The sequence below is a fragment of the Trichoderma breve genome, chromosome 5 (assembly GCF_028502605.1).
Source record: "Trichoderma breve strain T069 chromosome 5, whole genome shotgun sequence".
Taxonomy (NCBI): domain Eukaryota; kingdom Fungi; phylum Ascomycota; class Sordariomycetes; order Hypocreales; family Hypocreaceae; genus Trichoderma; species Trichoderma breve.
Genome location: NC_079236.1, coordinates 2,470,616 through 2,487,803, shown reverse-complemented (window position 1 = coordinate 2,487,803; position 17,188 = coordinate 2,470,616). Strand labels below are relative to the sequence as shown.

The 17,188-nt window shown below is 52.8% G+C and overlaps 6 protein-coding genes across 6 annotated transcripts; 2 read left to right on the top strand and 4 right to left on the bottom strand.

Annotated features, from left to right (window-relative positions):
• Window positions 1–191: 191 nt before the first annotated feature.
• On the bottom strand, window positions 192–1,904 carry T069G_08417 (carbon-nitrogen hydrolase domain-containing protein; the record flags this gene model as incomplete). Its single annotated transcript, XM_056175627.1, has 5 exons — window positions 192–222; window positions 300–1,063; window positions 1,506–1,598; window positions 1,714–1,811; window positions 1,877–1,904. 5 exons carry the CDS (start codon window positions 1,902–1,904, stop codon window positions 192–194), a joined length of 1,014 nt encoding a protein of 337 aa, XP_056026576.1.
• Window positions 1,905–2,472: 568 nt separating this feature from the next.
• On the top strand, window positions 2,473–3,837 carry T069G_08416 (cytochrome domain of cellobiose dehydrogenase domain-containing protein; the record flags this gene model as incomplete). Its single annotated transcript, XM_056175626.1, has 1 exon — window positions 2,473–3,837. One exon carries the CDS (start codon window positions 2,473–2,475, stop codon window positions 3,835–3,837), a length of 1,365 nt encoding a protein of 454 aa, XP_056026575.1.
• Window positions 3,838–4,950: 1,113 nt separating this feature from the next.
• On the bottom strand, window positions 4,951–7,116 carry T069G_08415 (transcription initiation factor TFIID component TAF4 family domain-containing protein; the record flags this gene model as incomplete). Its single annotated transcript, XM_056175625.1, has 3 exons — window positions 4,951–5,621; window positions 5,682–6,504; window positions 6,679–7,116. 3 exons carry the CDS (start codon window positions 7,114–7,116, stop codon window positions 4,951–4,953), a joined length of 1,932 nt encoding a protein of 643 aa, XP_056026574.1.
• A 688-nt stretch (window positions 7,117–7,804) lies between these two features.
• On the top strand, window positions 7,805–10,879 carry T069G_08414 (pre-mRNA 3'-end-processing endonuclease polyadenylation factor c-term domain-containing protein; the record flags this gene model as incomplete). The annotated part of the gene is made up of 4 exons (XM_056175624.1): window positions 7,805–7,957; window positions 8,018–8,115; window positions 8,474–9,602; window positions 9,689–10,879. The coding sequence occupies 4 exons, from the start codon at window positions 7,805–7,807 to the stop codon at window positions 10,877–10,879; spliced, it is 2,571 nt and encodes an 856-aa protein (XP_056026573.1).
• Window positions 10,880–11,323: 444 nt separating this feature from the next.
• On the bottom strand, window positions 11,324–14,210 carry T069G_08413 (uncharacterized protein; the record flags this gene model as incomplete). The annotated part of the gene is made up of 6 exons (XM_056175623.1): window positions 11,324–11,496; window positions 11,555–11,734; window positions 11,808–11,883; window positions 11,941–13,826; window positions 13,907–13,985; window positions 14,082–14,210. The coding sequence occupies 6 exons, from the start codon at window positions 14,208–14,210 to the stop codon at window positions 11,324–11,326; spliced, it is 2,523 nt and encodes an 840-aa protein (XP_056026572.1).
• A 962-nt stretch (window positions 14,211–15,172) lies between these two features.
• On the bottom strand, window positions 15,173–17,130 carry T069G_08412 (uncharacterized protein; the record flags this gene model as incomplete). Its single annotated transcript, XM_056175622.1, has 2 exons — window positions 15,173–16,509; window positions 16,635–17,130. 2 exons carry the CDS (start codon window positions 17,128–17,130, stop codon window positions 15,173–15,175), a joined length of 1,833 nt encoding a protein of 610 aa, XP_056026571.1.
• Between the last annotated feature and the right edge of the window lie 58 nt (window positions 17,131–17,188).

The following is a 17,188-nucleotide window of genomic DNA, read 5'->3' as shown; positions in this document are numbered from 1 at the left end:
CAGGCCGAGCTTCTGTGCCTCAGGGCTCCGATATATGCCGCGTTACACGGGGCACGGGACAGAGCCGGGCACAAGACATCTACAACGTTGCTACTACTACAAGTGTACTCCTACAAGTACCATTACAAGTTACTCATTTCAACATCCCTGGAGATTCGACCAAGGTAGTCAGGTCAGGCTCCCCGGCAGCTTCATACGCCAGTAAGCTCGGGATAAACATCGCTAGCATGTTGGTTGTCAGCCCACAGGTACTGTGTGTACTCGTAATCAGCCGTGTCAATCCCAAAGGAGCAACTCACGTTCGTCGTTGGAGCGGCATCTCCCTCCGAACCCTCTCTAGCTCATCAAGGTCAATGTCTGCGAAGCCAATCTCCTCGACGGCCCCATCTTCCGCGTTGCCATCGGCGTCTGATACACCCTTGAGGCACACCAGGACCTTGCCCCATGGATCGACAACCATGCTACGGCCATAGCTAGCCCGCTTCTCGTTGTGCCGGCCAACCTGAGCCGCCGCCACAATGTAGCTCTGCGTCTCAATGGCGCGAGCGCGGAGCAACGTCTCCCAGTGCGCCTCTCCCGTCCGCAGCGTGAATGCGCTGGGATAGGTGATGATCTGAGCCGGACGGGTGGCCCAGGGGCTGCCGCTGCCTGGCTGGGCGAGGGCGAGGGCTGTTTCTGGGAACCGCAAGTCGAAGCAGATTAGGCTGCCTATCCTGCCGACGGGGGAGTCAAACGGCGGCGTGAATCTCGAGCCCGGCTGGACGGTTGCGCTCTCCCGGAGGGCCCCGTAATCAAAGACATGCAGCTTGTCATACGTAGCCGCTTCTTCAATACCACCGTCGGCGTTGATATACAGGGCCCGGTTCAGTATCTTTTGAGCTGGCTGGTCGGCCTCCTGGCCCACTACGGTGTCGTGGATGCCGACATGGACGGCAATGGAGTGGGCCTTGGCAGCGGCACGGAGACCTTGGACGAACGGAGACGACGCTTGTGGAACGGCCAAGTCTAGCGAAGCTCGGGCATTGACAGCAATGTAATCGGATGCTTCTGGGAGGAAGAGAACCTGATGGCATTTGACCGTCAGTTGCTTTCGCTCAACGTACAAGGGGTGAGAGGCAAGGCAGCTAGGGGATGAGCAGCCGGGCCGGGTGAAGAGAGGTCATCTGCGAGGGGAATGAACATGACGCGACGATGAAAGTTTATCAGTCTGTGAGACACGGCTCAGGCCAGCAGCAATCTCCCAGGCTGAAAGGTCCATGGGCTGTGTGATTGTGATGAAGACGTGCTGAGACAGCTGTGCGTTCTCACTTGAGACGACAAGCTCCATAAGAGGATGCATTCCTCGCTTCCCAGAGACAACCCATTATAGGCCATCTTGCGATCGAAAACAGAGTCTCATAAGGCGTCTCATCTCACGGTAGGAGGTGAAATTTGCTGTAAACAAAGGGAGCACCAGTAGTCTAGGTAGCTACTGTAGGGGTAGGGAGACGGAGAAGAGGGCATACTTGAGCTCCACCAAGTGCCGCCTTGGCAACCAGTCTCACACACTGGTTTAGATTTGCCGTGATTGAGCCAGTGGAGCAAATCTGGCCGATTGCCTGAGTGTGAAAAGAAAGAGTGTTAGCACAAGTTGTGGTGATGATGATGATGATGATGATGATGATGTTGATGGTAGAACAAGGTGGTTTTGGGTGTAAGACGCATTGAACCTACTGCAATGGCCATGACTGATGGCTTAGTACCAGCTACACCGGGTACAAGCAAAAAGATCAGGCTGCTGTACTCGAGTACCAGAGGCTGGTTGTCGCTTGCTGGTTGATTTGGCAATGTTGAAACCACTTCAAAACGTTGCAAGTATTCACTCAACAAGACTCACTCATGCTTGTGCAGATGCGAAACCACATTGGCGCGATCCCGCCGCAGCATTGCATAATCGAGGCATTTGTGTTTCCAATGGTATGGACGGAATATGGACCACTCACTACTACGCAATTACTAACCGCTAACAAAACACCGGGTCAATGCGATTGATCCATGAACAAATTGAGCGTTTCATCTACTAAATAAGAGAAGAACTGGATAATGATTGAATTATTTACATAGCCATTTCTTTTGATGCTTCTTCTTCTTCTTCTTCAAATACCCCGGTCAGTGCATACGAATCACTGTACTGTGTCATGCATGGCAGGATTCCGTCTCCGCCACTGATACGCGGCCTGATGGACAGATAGCAAAAGCTTATGTCTCTCCGCTTGCATCAGCATTTTGCCTTTTGTGCAACCCAACTGCGGAGCTTCTGACGGGACTGCGCAACTTTGCTGTCCAGCAGGGCCATGTGAGATTGAGAGCTGCTGGGAGTCTCTTTTTCGTGATTCTTCTTGTCCTTGGACGCCAATCGCTTCACTTCACCCCACGTCATACAGAGAGCTATTCATCTAGATCAAATCTGACAGACGGACACAGACTGCCACCATGTCATCTCTCCAGCGCTTGTTGCTTCACCTCCTCTTCCTTCTGGCCACTGTTTCAGCCGCGCCATCGCAGTACTGTCTCTTTGGCCTTCCGCGCGATGAAATCGACTTCTGCATGGCCGTGTCGCTCTATCACAACCACTCGACATCAGCTCACGATGTCTATCTCTCACTGGCCGTGAGACGATCCGCCACCCAGTCCAATGGCACTTCTCTCGGGTGGACCGCTATCGGTACAGGCCCCAAGATGGCCGGATCTCTCATGTTCGTCCTCTATGGCGATCCCGAGGCGTCCGATGCCAAGCCGACGTTGAGCGTGCGAACCGTCAAGGCCGGCCACTCACGGCCAGCGCAGGTCACCCAGCAAGACACCGGAAAACAGCTCGACGTTCGCATCTCGGAGACGGCCTGGAAAAAGGCCGACGACGACCTGTACGTGGCCACTGCGTCTATTGTCTGCTACGCCTGCTCTGAGTGGATGGGAACGGAAATCTCGCCCGAGTCGGTCTCGCAGCCGTGGATCTGGGCGTGGAACAAGCAGCAGGACATGAAGGCTTTTGCGCCCGACCAGCAGCTTGAAGCGCACTCTATGGTGGATGGCTATGGTTACTTTTATGTCGACATGAAGGCGGCCACCTCGCACCACTCTGATGGCTTCCCGACTTTCAACGTGACCGGCGAGGATTCCAATATCGGCACCTCTGATCGGCCCATTAAGGAAGTGAAAACAGGGCTGTGGCAGAAGCTCCTGTCTCGGCCTCTCGCCCATCTTCACGGCTTCTTCATGATGACCGCCTTCTTGCTGCTCTTCCCTGTCGGAGCTGTGGCAATTCGCTCGGGTTCTGAAAAGTCATTCAAATATCACTGGGTCATCCAGGCCTCGGCCATGGTATCTGCCCTCTGCGGCGCCATCGTGGCCATTGTGATGAGCGACAGGGTGTTTGGTTCCCCTCACCAAATCGCCGGTGTCGTCATTGTCTCACTCCTGCTGGTGCAGGCAGTGCTGGGCTGGCGACACCACGTCGACTTCATTCGCATCTTCCGCCGCACTTGGATCTCTTACGCTCACATCTCCCTCGGCTTCGTGATCCTGGTGAGCGGCTGGGCCAACGTCATCGGCGGCCTGGTGTTGTATGGCTTCAGCAAGTTTGGCATCGCCATGCTTGCCCTCTTCATCCTTTTGGAGGCCGCGGGCGTTGGCGCCTGGTCGTTCCTGGCCAGACGCCGCTCCATGTCAAGGGGCACGATTCATAAGGAGACGCCGGAGTCTTCGGCGGCGTATTTCGCCTTGGAGGATATTCCTGAGAGCGATGAGGAGGATGACGTGGCGGAGGAGAGGGGGCTTATGCAGAAGCGGAATGATTAAATGAGTAAAATGTGCCAAAACAGAAAAAAAAGAATACGATGGCTTTGATGGTAAATTTGGAGTGGAGGCGAATTTTATTTAGTTGAATCAAACATGTACAAGCCATAATCATCCAAATGTTGTTTCGTTCGTTCTCAGCCATCTGGGATTTGACACACGAGCCCAAAGTCATTCCTCCGGTCATACATATATCTGTATACTTTTCATTTCAATTCCATGTGAAAATCCAACTCCCGCAGGTCTTATTACGTCTCCTCTCCTCTCCTCTCCTCTCCTCTCCTCTCATTTCATTCACACATACAAGCACATAGAAACCGAGGACACATCTCAAAAGCACAACTTCACTTTCATACTCCGTCTATTTGTCCTCACGCTTGCCACTGTCAACTTAAACCGATGCGCATTGCCACCATCTGTGAACCATTTTTCTGCGTTCCCAATATAGTTCCCCTTCTCGGAGAGAACCCCCTGACGTAAAGAGAAAAAGAAAACCCTCTTGTAGAAAAAACCCCAACCTTTTAAAACTCGTGTAAAAAAAAAAAAAAACGTGAAAAGGATTTAGAAAATAGAGGCCAACAAAAGAGGATAGCTTCCTAGCTCTTTCATAAAAAGCTCTTTCGAATAGAGAAAAGCTGAGCCCAGCTTTCCCGGCCATCCTCCTCCGAGCTCTCTCTTGTATGTATGGCAAATCGAAATCGAATACGAATCAACGATTTACCAGCATTGCTTGAAAAAACAAAAAACAATGGGAGAGAAGACACCGCAAAGAAGAATAGTAGAGCACACCGGAATTCAGCGATATGCCATTTCATCTCTTGTATTTCTCTCCCTAGACCCTTTCCCCCCCTGTAGAATTTTCCCTCCTATCTTTGGTGCCTATAACATAAAACGCCCTGCTGAACCGAAAAACCTTGCTCAGGGTAAAACAGAAATGAGGAGAGAAAGAAAGAAGCAGGAAAAAAAAAAAAAAAAGAAAAAAAAAGAGGAGGCAGAAAGAGTCTGCACACATAGCGCATGGTATCTCAACTATGACTGAGCCCGCCCATTGGTTCTGATATCCCTTTTCTGATATCCCTTTCCATCCCCCCGAAAGTCCCCGCCATTCATCATTAATTATTTAGGGTTCGAATTGTCCAAGTTTATATAAGCGTGTTGCAACGCCTTGGCCTCCCGGCCGTCTCTCTCCAGCACGGTGATCCAGTCACGAAGCTGAATGTTCTTCCCCTTTTCTTTGTCTTCCCGCCATGTGCCCAGTCTATTTCGTCCTTCAGTCGTCAATGCCATGTTGCCAGGGGATGGAGCTCCGGGAACGCCATTCGGGCCTTTGCCTGGTCCTGGGGCAGCCCGTGTCGGGGTACTAGCACCGCTTCCTCCTCGGCCAACATTCATCCAGTCATACGTCTTGCCCGACTTCTTCTTGCCAAAGAGGCTTCCCTTGCCTCCTAAGCCCGCAAACATGCTACTCGTGATGTTCTGGTTCGCATGACTGCTAGCCTCAGCCGCCTTCATGGCCTGTGTCTTCTTCAATTCCTTCTTCGTCATTGCCTTTTCTGACTCTGGAGCTACCGACCCGGGTGTACCGGGTGCGACGCTCCCTGCTCGTGAGGCTGAAGCTGCTGAGTCGCCCAAGCCTTCTTTACGCATCTGCCGTCTCCGTAGTCGAGCCTCTTCCCATTCACGCTCTTGCCTAGCCAAATCTCTCATTGTCAATGTGGCGTAAGAGGCGATCTTAGGCAACTTCGCCGGTGGTTGTTTGACAGCCGTGTCATTTGTGTCGGCAGGACCTGTGAGGTGTGAGCGGATGATTCATGCAAAGCAAACATTCAAATCAACATCAAGCTTACGCTTCAACGAACTGGTACCCTGCCCGGCTTCAGTACCAGCACCGGTTCCAGCTACAGCTCCGTTCGCATCGCCGTCCTTTTCCACAATGGGTTCTAATGGCTCTGCATTCATTGGAGCAGCAGCGGCTGCCCACTCCGGAGGTATATCTCCATGAGACGTCTTCTGCCGTGTTCTCGCCACCACATTTGCGTCCTCAACCAACTCACGTACTCTCTGCTTCGTTGCTATCGACATCAGCGCAAGCTGATCGACCAGAAAAGCGTCATGCGGAATAAAGGACCCGCTAGTCTCCACCAAGGTGCCATCCGGACCTGTACTTGTCTTGACTGTTACTTTGGGTGCTGCAAAGTTCTCAGGCAACTTCATCTTTCCCATAGATGGGACGTTGTTCTTGAGCTCTAAATTAAGACCAAGATGATGCTCGCGAGCAATTTTCTCTGCTCGGCGATGCAGCAATGCGACAAGAAGAAAAGGATCGTTGATCTCCTGGGTTCTCTGCACAGCAAGTCGCATTGTTGATTCTTGCCACGCCTGCTCAGCTGCCTGAGCAGTATACTGCTTCTGTGCCAAGTCGGTAGGCTGGGCAGGCTGGTTAGCGGGACCGGCACCGTAGAAGCTGGACTTGGAACCCGGTGCATAGTGGGCGAATCCTGTTCTGGCTTCAGGCGTTCCCTCGAGAGCATTTGAATAGAGGTCTGCCATGTACTGCTCTTCTGCGCGAAGGTCGATTCCCGTACCAGCCAATGAATCCGTCACATCATACTCGTAGTCTTTCGTTGGTCTCTCTGCTGGTTTCTGGGGAGGTCCCATGATCCCCGGAGTCTGTAATAGTGGAGCTGCATGTTGCTGCATTTGCTGCATTTGCTGAATCGGTTGCATGGGCTGCATGGGCTGCATCGTTGCATTTGTATACTGCTGGGGCATTGGTATCGGGGACGGCAAAGGTACTGGTGTCTGCACATGCCCTGGTGTCTGTACCTGTCCTGGGGTATGTACCTGTCCTGGCGTAGGCACCTGCATTGGTGTTGGCATTGGGATTTGCATCGGCATCTGTCCTTGCGCTGGCGCTTGCTGAGGAGTGTGCATGACGGGCGTGGAGACTGTTGGCGAGGCGGTTGGAAGACTCAGTCCTTGAGGAGGCGGAGGATGGCCGTTTGTGTACTGCATGGCATATCCGGCCTGCACAGGTGGCGTTGGTGCTTGAGGATACGTTGGCGATCCGGCTGCAGTGGGGGGAGTGGCCACGGGGACTGGACTCATTGTGTAAGGCGAGGCGGCGTAAGGCGATCCAGGCTGTGATCCAGGCCCGTCGGTTCGTACTCGTTTGTTGGGAGGCAGCGCGAAGCCCGAATGTGATGTCGCGGGAGATGGGCTTGGCTGGGGAGGCGAAAATGCCCGCGGCGGAATCTGGGGCGAAGGTTGTGGTTGCGCCATATCGTCTACAACTTCTTCGACACTAGAAGGCAAGCGAGTGGGCCGGCGGTGGCAGATTCGAGCAAACTGAGAACAAACTGAACGGCGAGCAAACGAAAGCCGGGGCGAGCGATTGCGGCAATCGAGGCTCTCAACAGGCAGTGAAGCCGCCTGTCACGGTTGCCGTACCTCGTCCCATCCGACGCGCAGAGCTGGCACAGGATTGGCGGGCGGTACGAAACTCTGGCTGCGTGCGATAATGGCACCTGGAGATTCGAATTTGGGCGTCTCGGAGATGGAAATGCGCTTCGTGGCGTCGTCGAGCAAAGAGCTGGTCTCTCGCGGCGATTTGTATGAGGTTGAAGCTTCGTAGCATAGGTTGGGGGTCGCGTAAATTTAAAGTCACGTGCACCGGCACTTGGCTGAACCACGCGTCACTACCCGGCCTTTAGCCGCCGCTATTGTTACTTATCGTGTAGCCAATTGATGCGGCATGAATATCAGCTTGACTTCACATCATCCTCACTTCCTGTTGTTGGGAAGCTCTGGCTATTGTTCTGCTCTTTCTGCAGTGGGGCTTGTGCCATTGGTGGTGATTCGATACCTGACTTGTGTTTTCTAACATTCTAGGAACCCTAACAGATTGGTGATGTTGATGTGAAGTATTCCTTGTCCTTCCTCTAGGCAGGCATTCTGATCAAACGCGACCATGGCATCCAAGCGGAAGGCGTCCGCAATGAATGCGACCGCGACGGACGAGCCAGTCGATCCCTCAGATGAGCTCATGTTTCTCTGTCTCGGCGGTGGCAACGAAGTCGGACGGTCGTGTCACATTATTCAATACAAGGGCAAGACGGTTATGGTGAGGAAAATCTGATCAATGCAGTCGTGGGCTTGGCTAATACTTTTGTGTCCATTCTAGCTCGATGCTGGCCAACACCCAGCCTACGATGGCCTCGCCGCGCTTCCGTTCTACGACGACTTTGACCTCAGCACCGTAGACGTGCTCCTCATCAGCCAGTAAGCGATATCCCGTGCATACTCCCTCTCTCCCTCTTTCACCAGTCGAAACAAAGTCCAGGCGGCTATAGGTATGGGCGAAGGGCGAATTGGTGCTTGTTGCGAAGGAAAGGGCATTGTCTCCATCTACACAGTGATGCCGTGTCTCTTCATTGTCTCTATGTCTCTCTTGTCTCTCTATCCACTTTATATGCCAGTTATGAATACAATACGTTCTCCGCCTGTTCACGCTTTGCCCCGAGATCATATATCTTTTGCTGCCTCGTGATATACCGACCCATACAACCTGCCACTACTACTACTCTCGACAACGAACCCTGCACGATGCCTCGAGTCTGTTGCTAACCCGTGGGGATAGTTTCCACATTGACCATGCGGCGTCTTTGCCATATGTCCTAAGCAAGACCAACTTTCGCGGCCGTGTCTTCATGACACACCCGACCAAGGCCATTTACAAGTGGCTGATCCAAGACAGCGTTCGAGTTGGAAACACGGCATCAAACTCGGCGACCCAGCTCTACACGGAGCAGGATCATCTCAACACGTTCCCACAGATCGAAGCGATTGACTATCACACTACTCACACCATCTCGTCCATCCGCATCACTCCTTATCCAGCCGGCCATGTCCTAGGAGCGGCCATGTTCCTCATCGAAATTGCCGGTCTCAACATCTTCTTCACTGGTGATTACTCCCGTGAGCAGGATCGCCATCTTGTTTCAGCAGAGGTCCCCAAGGGCCTCAAGATTGACGTCCTCATCACCGAGTCAACATACGGCATAGCATCACACGTGCCACGACTTGAACGAGAGCAGGCCCTCATGAAATCCATCACGGGAATCCTCAACCGAGGTGGCCGAGCGCTGCTGCCTGTCTTTGCCCTTGGGCGAGCCCAGGAGCTTCTCCTGATCCTGGACGAGTACTGGGGCAAACATCCGGAGTTCCAGAGGTTTCCCATCTACTACGCCAGTAACCTTGCCCGAAAGTGTATGGTCATCTACCAGACATATGTCGGAGCTATGAATGACAACATCAAGCGACTGTTTCGAGAGCGTATGGCCGAGGCCGAAGCCAGCGGCGACGCAGCGGGCAAGAATGGACCCTGGGATTTCAAGTATATCCGTTCCCTCAAGAACCTTGACCGTTTCGACGATGTCGGGGGCTGCGTCATGCTTGCCAGTCCGGGTATGCTTCAGAACGGAGTGAGCAGAGAGCTCTTTGAGCGCTGGGCGCCCAGCGAAAAGAACGGCGTCATCATCACTGGTTACAGTGTCGAAGGCACCATGGCCCGGCAGATCATGCAGGAACCTGATCAGATCCAGGCCGTCATGTCTCGCAGCATCGCCGGCGCTCGTCGAGGCCCGGGAGCTGATTCGGAAAAAGTGCTCATTCCCCGGCGTTGCAGCGTTCAGGAGTACTCTTTCGCAGCTCACGTTGATGGTGTCGAGAATAGAGAGTTTATCGAGGAGGTTGCGGCCCCTGTTGTTGTACGTTGCTCTCCCCCCATTTCCTTTCTCTTTATGAGGAAGAAGTGAATAATTTCATCTTGTTTACTAACTATTGTACAATGTAGATCCTGGTCCACGGTGAGCAGCACAACATGATGCGTCTCAAATCAAAGCTCCTCTCCCTCAACGCCAGCAAAACCACAAAAGTCAAAGTCTACTCGCCTCGCAACTGCGAAGAACTCCGCATCCCCTTCAAAGCCGACAAGACCGCCAAAGTCGTCGGCAAGCTCGCCTCCATCCCTCCACCAAAGGACGTCGACGCCTCCGCGCCGCTCGTCACCGGCGTGCTCGTCCAGAACGACTTTAAGCTCTCCCTCATGGCACCAGAGGACTTGCGCGAGTATGCTGGGCTCAACACCACGACTATTACGTGTAAGCAGCGTTTGACTCTGAGTGCTGCCGGGGTAGATCTCGTGCGCTGGGCTCTGGAGGGCACGTTTGGAGCTGTGGAGGAACTTCCAGAGATGCGCCGCGTCAAAAATGGAAAGCTGGATGGCGAAGATGAGAAGATGGCCGAAGACGCAGATGAAGAAGTCGCCAACCTGGTGGCAGCCTATCTAGTCATGGGCTGCGTCTCAGTGCGATATCGCACCAACGGCGAGGTCGAGCTGGAGTGGGAGGGCAACATGCTCAACGACGGCATCGCCGACTCCGTCATGGCGGTGCTGTTTTCCGTCGAGAGCTCGCCCGCCGCCGTCAAGCGCTCTTCCAACGGCAAGCACTCTCACTCGCACTCCCACGGCGAGTCTGATGACAAGCTGCTCTACGCCGCTCAGCCCGACAGCAAGAACCCGCACGCTCACGTCTCCCCCGCCGACCGTCTCGAGCGCCTCATGTGGTTCCTAGAAGCCCAATTCGGCGCCGACAACGTCGCTCCCGTCGAAGACCCCAAGCTGCCACCCCTCCCCGCCGCCGCCATCTCCCCCAAAGAGGAAAAGAAAGAAGAAGACGACGATGAAGACAGCAAAGAGGGACTGAAAGAAGAAAACGCCAACGGCGAAGACGTCAAATCCGAAGCCATGGATGTCGACGAGGACGCTGCCAAGCAGCAGCTGCAAGAGCGCCAGCACAAGGAAATCGCGCGCCTCCACAAGATCGGCATCCCAGTCCCGGGAATCTCGATCAAAGTGGACAAGATGACGGCGACGGTCTGGCTGGAGGATCTCGAGGTGGAGTGCAACAACAAGGTGTTTGCGGACAGAGTGCGCGCTGTGGTTGAGCGAGCAGTCGAAGTCACCGCTCCGCTGTGGGGATAAGGAAGATTGTCCAAGTTTTTTTATATGATGGTGATTTTTTCCTCAACTACAAGAGACATACGATATGGGATAGGGACTTGGGAATTTGTCGATATACTCCTGTTGTGTGATGGGAATAGTAGAGGTGGTTACATACTTAGATAGATACCAGCGTCAAAATGAAACATGCCAATTGTAAAAATCACAAGAGCAAAATCATCACGTAAATCGTATAGCAAAAATTGAGTAGATCAGCACATCATTATTTCCTTTCTACTTTCCCTTTACATAGAGTCTGCGTACAAGTATAAGAGATGCAAGATATAATCATACAAAAGGGGGGCTTTAACTAGCTCACTAGGTCTACTACATGGAGGGTTGAAACAACTAGAAAAGGGAAGAAAACAGAGAGAGAAAACAAAGGAGAAAATTAATTCCACAGATAACACCGCGCACATGCCCCGGTTATTCCAGGTAGTTCTTTAACTCTTCCGACTCTTCTATCAGAGTGTTGAAAGAAAAGGGCGCAAACGGCCAACCGTTGAACTCTGCAAACTTGGAGAAGGACTCGACCCACGCCAATCGGAGAGAGTGCAACATGGCACTTGTGCCCTCCATGCAAACCAAAATGGCAATTGCTGAGAAATTGTTAGAATCATGGTTAAAATTCAAGAAACGGGTGTTGCTAAGACTTACTAAGGAAGAACCACAAGTAAAAGCCAATGACAATCATGATAACACCAAGCACGCCGCCAGTAGCGAGGCAGGGACCGATGGTCATGTCCCAAAGCACAACGCTAAGCTGCTGGTGAGCAAGCGACAACGCCCAGAGACGCAGGTAGGACGCGGTGTGAGAAACGCAGTTCAAGCAGAATTCTACAGGAGATATTTGTTAGCATTTCCATATACCTGGACTGGATGACGACTCATCTGGTTGAGATCAACTTACCAATGGTGTGAATGATTTGATGAATCATGACCTCGCTAAACTCAAACTCCTCATGCTCATCATCATCATCAATGTTCTGGGAAATCATGGCAACGCCTTCGCCGTCGTCAAAACTATTGCCGTGTCCATTGACCAGGGCCTCGTTCTCGTCATCGCCGTCCAAGGCACTAACTCGAGAGGTCTCGCCAAGGCCTCGGTAGCCCCTGGCGCGGGTCTTGTTGTTCTCCCAGCGAAGGTAGAAGGGCTTGAGGAAAAGCAGGATGGGCACTTGAACAAAGGCCAGCAGAAGCAAGATGCTCTGGACATACTCTTGTCCAGCGTACAAGCGCTCATCCAGCTTTCCGGGTTGCAGGAACATGTAGATCAGCATGTTCAGCAAGCCGGGAGGAGCCTTGCCAACAGCATTCCAATCAACCGACCACTTGTAGATAATGCAAACGACGAGATAGCCAAAGATGGATTGGAAAAAGATCATGCCGGGGATGAAGTTGCCCCAGATGTCAATGGGCTTCTTGAAGTGTCTGGCATTGATGTACGAGAAGCACAGCGAGTATGTCATGTGAGCCCAACCGAGGATGATACTCATCTTCATCTTGTAACTGTTGGTGAACAGGAGGTTGTTTTCGGTACCGTGCCAGGCCCAGTCGAGGCCGAACGGATAGCGATAGCCGTTGTCGTTCAAGGTAGCAATGACGGGTGTGCCCTCGGACCAGTGTTCGGGACGCTCATACTCCCATGCACTACCCCAGAGAGTCATGGACTTGGAGAAGATATCGTTGTACATGAGACCTGTGAAGACGGAGAACACAGCCATGACGAGAGCAATGTATCGTCCGTAGAAAATCATGGCAAACAGTTCAAAGGACACCTTCTTCAGCGACTTCTCCCAGTAGATCATGGCCAAGGCGGCAGAAAGCATGATGACGGCGTGACCCAAGTCACCAAACATGACGGCAAACAGGAATGGGAAGGTGACGATGACGGGCAGAGCAGGGTTGACTTCTTGGTATGTGGCCGTGCCATATGCGTTGACAATGGTCTGGAAACCCTCGGTAAACTTGTTGGTCTTGAGGTAGGTCGGGGGCTTCTTGTTGGTAATAATCTCGTTGACGATGGATGGGACGGACAAGCCAGCTCGGTTGGTGACATCTTGCAGCGTGGAGCGGATGAGAGGCATGTCGTTGGTGGGGCACCATGCCTCGGCGATGAGCGTTCGGCGAGCCGAATCATACGAGAGAAGGTTGAGCGTGCTGTAGACAGCCTTCTCCTTGGCGATGAGTACTGTCCAGGGAGCCAGAGACTGGGAGATTTGGTTGAGCTCAGCCTCGAGAGTGGCCTGGGTGTTGCGCAAGACGTTTTGCACATCCTCCAGACGGTTGTTGACCTCGTGAATCTGGTCGCGGCGAAGATCGCTGTTCTCGTCGACGTTGTAGACATCGGCACCCATAGACTCGGAGATCTTGCGGATCTTGCTGAGAATTTCCTTGCCGTGGGCGAAGATGACAAAGACGTTCTTCTGGATAGCTTCGTTGTTGGTCGGGTCAATCAAGGGCTCCGGGATCTCCGACTGGTTCATGTACAGGTTTCCTCGGAGAGTTCTCCAGAGGATACGCTCGAAGGCGGCGACACGGTCCCTATTGATGACACCGGCAACAAAGCCAATGTTCATGCCGGAGAACGAGCGCTCAACGTCTGGCGCGGTGTTGTGCTGCTCGATGTCAGACAGGAGAGGCGCATCGTCATTGTCGGTCGACGCGCGGATTTCATCGACGTTGCCGTGGGCACGGTCGAAAAAGCTGCCAGCCTCCCGCAGAACCCAGCGCCACTCGGTGAGATCACCTTCGCGCTTCTTCAACGTCTCGTAGCTGTCGTTGAGGGCGGAAATGCGCTGCTCAAGCTTCTGAGCCCGCTCAGCAAGCTCGTCGATCTCTGACGTCGATGGAGACGCAAGCTTCTCGGCGTCAAGATCCAGCTTCCGCAGGGGAATGCCCGCCTTCTCCATCTGAGCGTAAAAGTAGCCTAGGCACTGAGTGTTAGTCGAAACCGCGTCGGGGTCGATGGGTGGGTAGATGGAGCGAGGTGTCTCGCCAGTGACGTACGTAGCTGCCGCTCGACATTATCAAGTCGTCGAATCTCCTGAGTAAAGGTTCGCTGGAAGGCGCTGACGTCCTCATTGAGCTATTTTGCAGAGAAAATTGGTTAGCAAACCTCGACTGTCGTGAATCGGCGTCGCCATCCAAGACAAACGCCAACAAAGGGAAGGGTAATATATACATCGCGAAACTGGCACAGGCCAAGCTCTCCGAGCGCAGTCACAACCTCCCGACCGATTTCGTTGGAGACGTAGAGCTGGACCATGCTCATTTCCGCCGAGCGGAACGGCGTGTCCTTTCGCGGAGCCATGGTGACGAGGTTTTAAGACTCCAAGGCCCAACTCGAGGTTTGTGTTGGGGTTGGGAGGGAGATATTGAAAGAGAGAAGCTCCTTGGAGGAGATGGATTGAAGGTACTAGGAATACTGACGGCGCCGCGAATTGTTCCGTTACGTACGTACCTGCATCCGGTCACGTGAACCGCCTCAGCTCTATGTACATACCGCCTGCGCATGTTAGTCGGAGCCAAAACTAGAGCCGTCCATAACCAAGGCATCATATTTCAATGTGCGGTATTGCGTTGCATTGGGGAATGAGCGAAATATTTGCATTTACGATTGTTCCTTTATTTTTATTTTATTTAATTATTTTTTCCAGCTTTGTATGTATATGGCTATGGCCCTTTCTCAATGTCGCAGGTGCCAGTTGTGCCATCTTAAGCCGCCGTGCTGGCTCTGTCATTACTCATCCATTTCTGGACATTTCCTAAATAGGTCACATAAGACGGCGATGCCTCTGTCGCCTTGCATTGCATGGGACCATTCACCGACAAATACTATCATCAATTGTGATTCATTCATTCACTCGTCCAATTAGCAACTATGTAGAGCACTAAATCAGGAACGACAAGATAAACCTTGATGCATGCGCCTCTAAAAGTGGATATCACCAACGATGCTTTGAGCCCCTCGTTATCCCTTCAGCCACGCGTCAACCTTTAACATTCTGTCCCAATAAACGCCCAAACTTTTTTTGTATCTTTTCCCCTACTAAACAGAACGCTGAGTAAAAGTATGCTTTTGGATATCTTCCCAGTCCCAAACACCGTCCGAAAGCAAGCTTGTATGCACATGCTGATCGTGATAAAATTCCAGAGTAGAGAAAGGGCAACCCCAAACAGATGCCTGTAAAAAAAAAAAAACGCGAATCCCTTTAGAGGCGTAAACAGAGTAATAAAAAAGAAACGCGAAGAAAAGCGAAGAAAAGCGAGTCATTAGAGACGTCGTCCAAACATGAAGGAGCCATACATGCCGCCGACTTCGGCCACGGCGACGGGGATCTTTCTCATTCCCCAGCTGTCGGCGCCCATCTTCCACAGGCGGCCTCCGTTATCCTGAGTCGTGCCGTCCGGGTTTCTCCGTACAAGCCAGTAGCGGCTACCAAACTCTTTGGCAGTCCAGCCTACACGCTCGAGGTTCTTGTTCACCTTGGCAGCCCGTTCATAGGACCGCTCGCCGATTTCAATCACATGAAGCGGAGCCGAGGCGGGGGCCAGCAGTTCGCTGGCGCTTCCGATAAGAGTATCGATGTCGGAAATATCAAGGAATTTCAGGTTATGAGGTAGGGCTTTTTGGCCCTGGTAGAAGAGGCCTTGAATGTCGGCCATACCCAAGCCACGACCGAGAGCGAGCTCCTCCAGAGACTGGGAGAGTCTGATAAGCTCAGGCAGGTGTGAGGACTCCATTCGGCTGCCCCGCAGACTCAGCGAACGCAGTGTGTTTGGCAGCTTTGGTAGAAGCTGATCTACATCCTCCTTACCCAGGAGCAAGTGGTTGCTCGCATCGGTGGCAAGGCTGAGGAAGATCAACGATTTGGCCGCGGGATGGGATGAGATGAATTGCAGAACGGCCTCTGCAGATAGATCTTTGCACTTGGCGAGATTGAGGTGAGTGAGTCTCGCAGATGCAGGGATAGAGAGAAGGGCTTGGTCGGTGATGCGTGTACCCGCAACGTCCAAGTGAGTCAATCGAGGGAGTCGAGGAAGAATCTTCTCGAAGACAGACGAAGGTAGGCTGAGACACTTGTGGAAAGACAGCTTTGTTACGGATAGAGTTTCGGGCCACTCGTCTTCCAATACGTTGGTGAACGAGGTCTTGAAAGAGAGGGAAGAGCAGCCACAAAAGTCTAATGCGCGGAGTTGAGGGGAGTTGAAGAAGAGCTGGCGCAGTACATCGGTGCTAAGATCTTCGTCGATGTACTCCTGAGCCAGAAACTCTTGAAGAAAAGGCGTCAGCTTAAGGCACTGGACAAGCGTCTCTGATGTCAGGTTTTTTGCCTGTGCCCTCTCGCTGGCAGTGGTGAAGAACATGGAGGGGTTGAAGTGACTAAAGTCGAGGCGCCGCACAATAGTCGCCAACGACGGGTATGCCGTAATAGTGGCTAGGAACTTGCGGAAGATTCGAGAGTGGGGGATAGTAATGTGTCGGTAGAGAGTGGTGAGGGTGGCAGCGTGAAGAGATCGGGATGTGAGTAGTAGAGACATGAGGTCGGCGTTGCGAGTGGTCAGTCCATTGGGGGGGAGCTCGATGAATAGAAGATCGATGATGGCACCTGCGATGGAAGAGAAAGTTAGCCCCAAGCCTCATTACTCAATTTTTTTCAATTTTTTACAATGCACTCCACAATCCTGAAACCATAGAAGAAAGCTTGGAAAATGGATGAGGGGAAGAATTTACCTAGCACTTCGCTGGGCAGCTGTTCGAGAGGCGATGCAGTCGTCGGATAGGCTTCGTGAGGCTTGTTGACAACAACAGGAGCTGGAGTCTCCCAAGTCATATGCAGCTTGTGCAGATCCTCGCAGCTGCGGCTAGCCGTCCGTCCCTTGAGCGGAATCTCCCTCCATCCTCTGAAGCCCTCGGCGGGATACCAGAAGCCATGGAGCTTGCTGTTTGGCTGCGTCAAGGGTTGGTGGAAGGCCGACTGAGGCAGCTCGGCCACTGGTGATTCGTCAAAGACATCCTCGGGCACCTCCGTGTACGACGAGATCTTGGATCGGGTGAAGGTCTGGGCAATTCCATCGTCGTTTTCTCGCACCGACGAGAAGGAGGATCGCGAAGCTGTCTCGGACGGCGGAGAGATCGCGCGAGCCATACTCGAGCCCTTGAGGGAGTGTGAAGCAGCGTTTTCGAGCACCGAAGGTCGTCGGTGCTCAGAGCCCCGGGGGGTGGCCATGTAGTTATATGCTCTTTCTTGGGACAAAAGTAAGGGTATGTCGTGTTAGCCCGGCCGA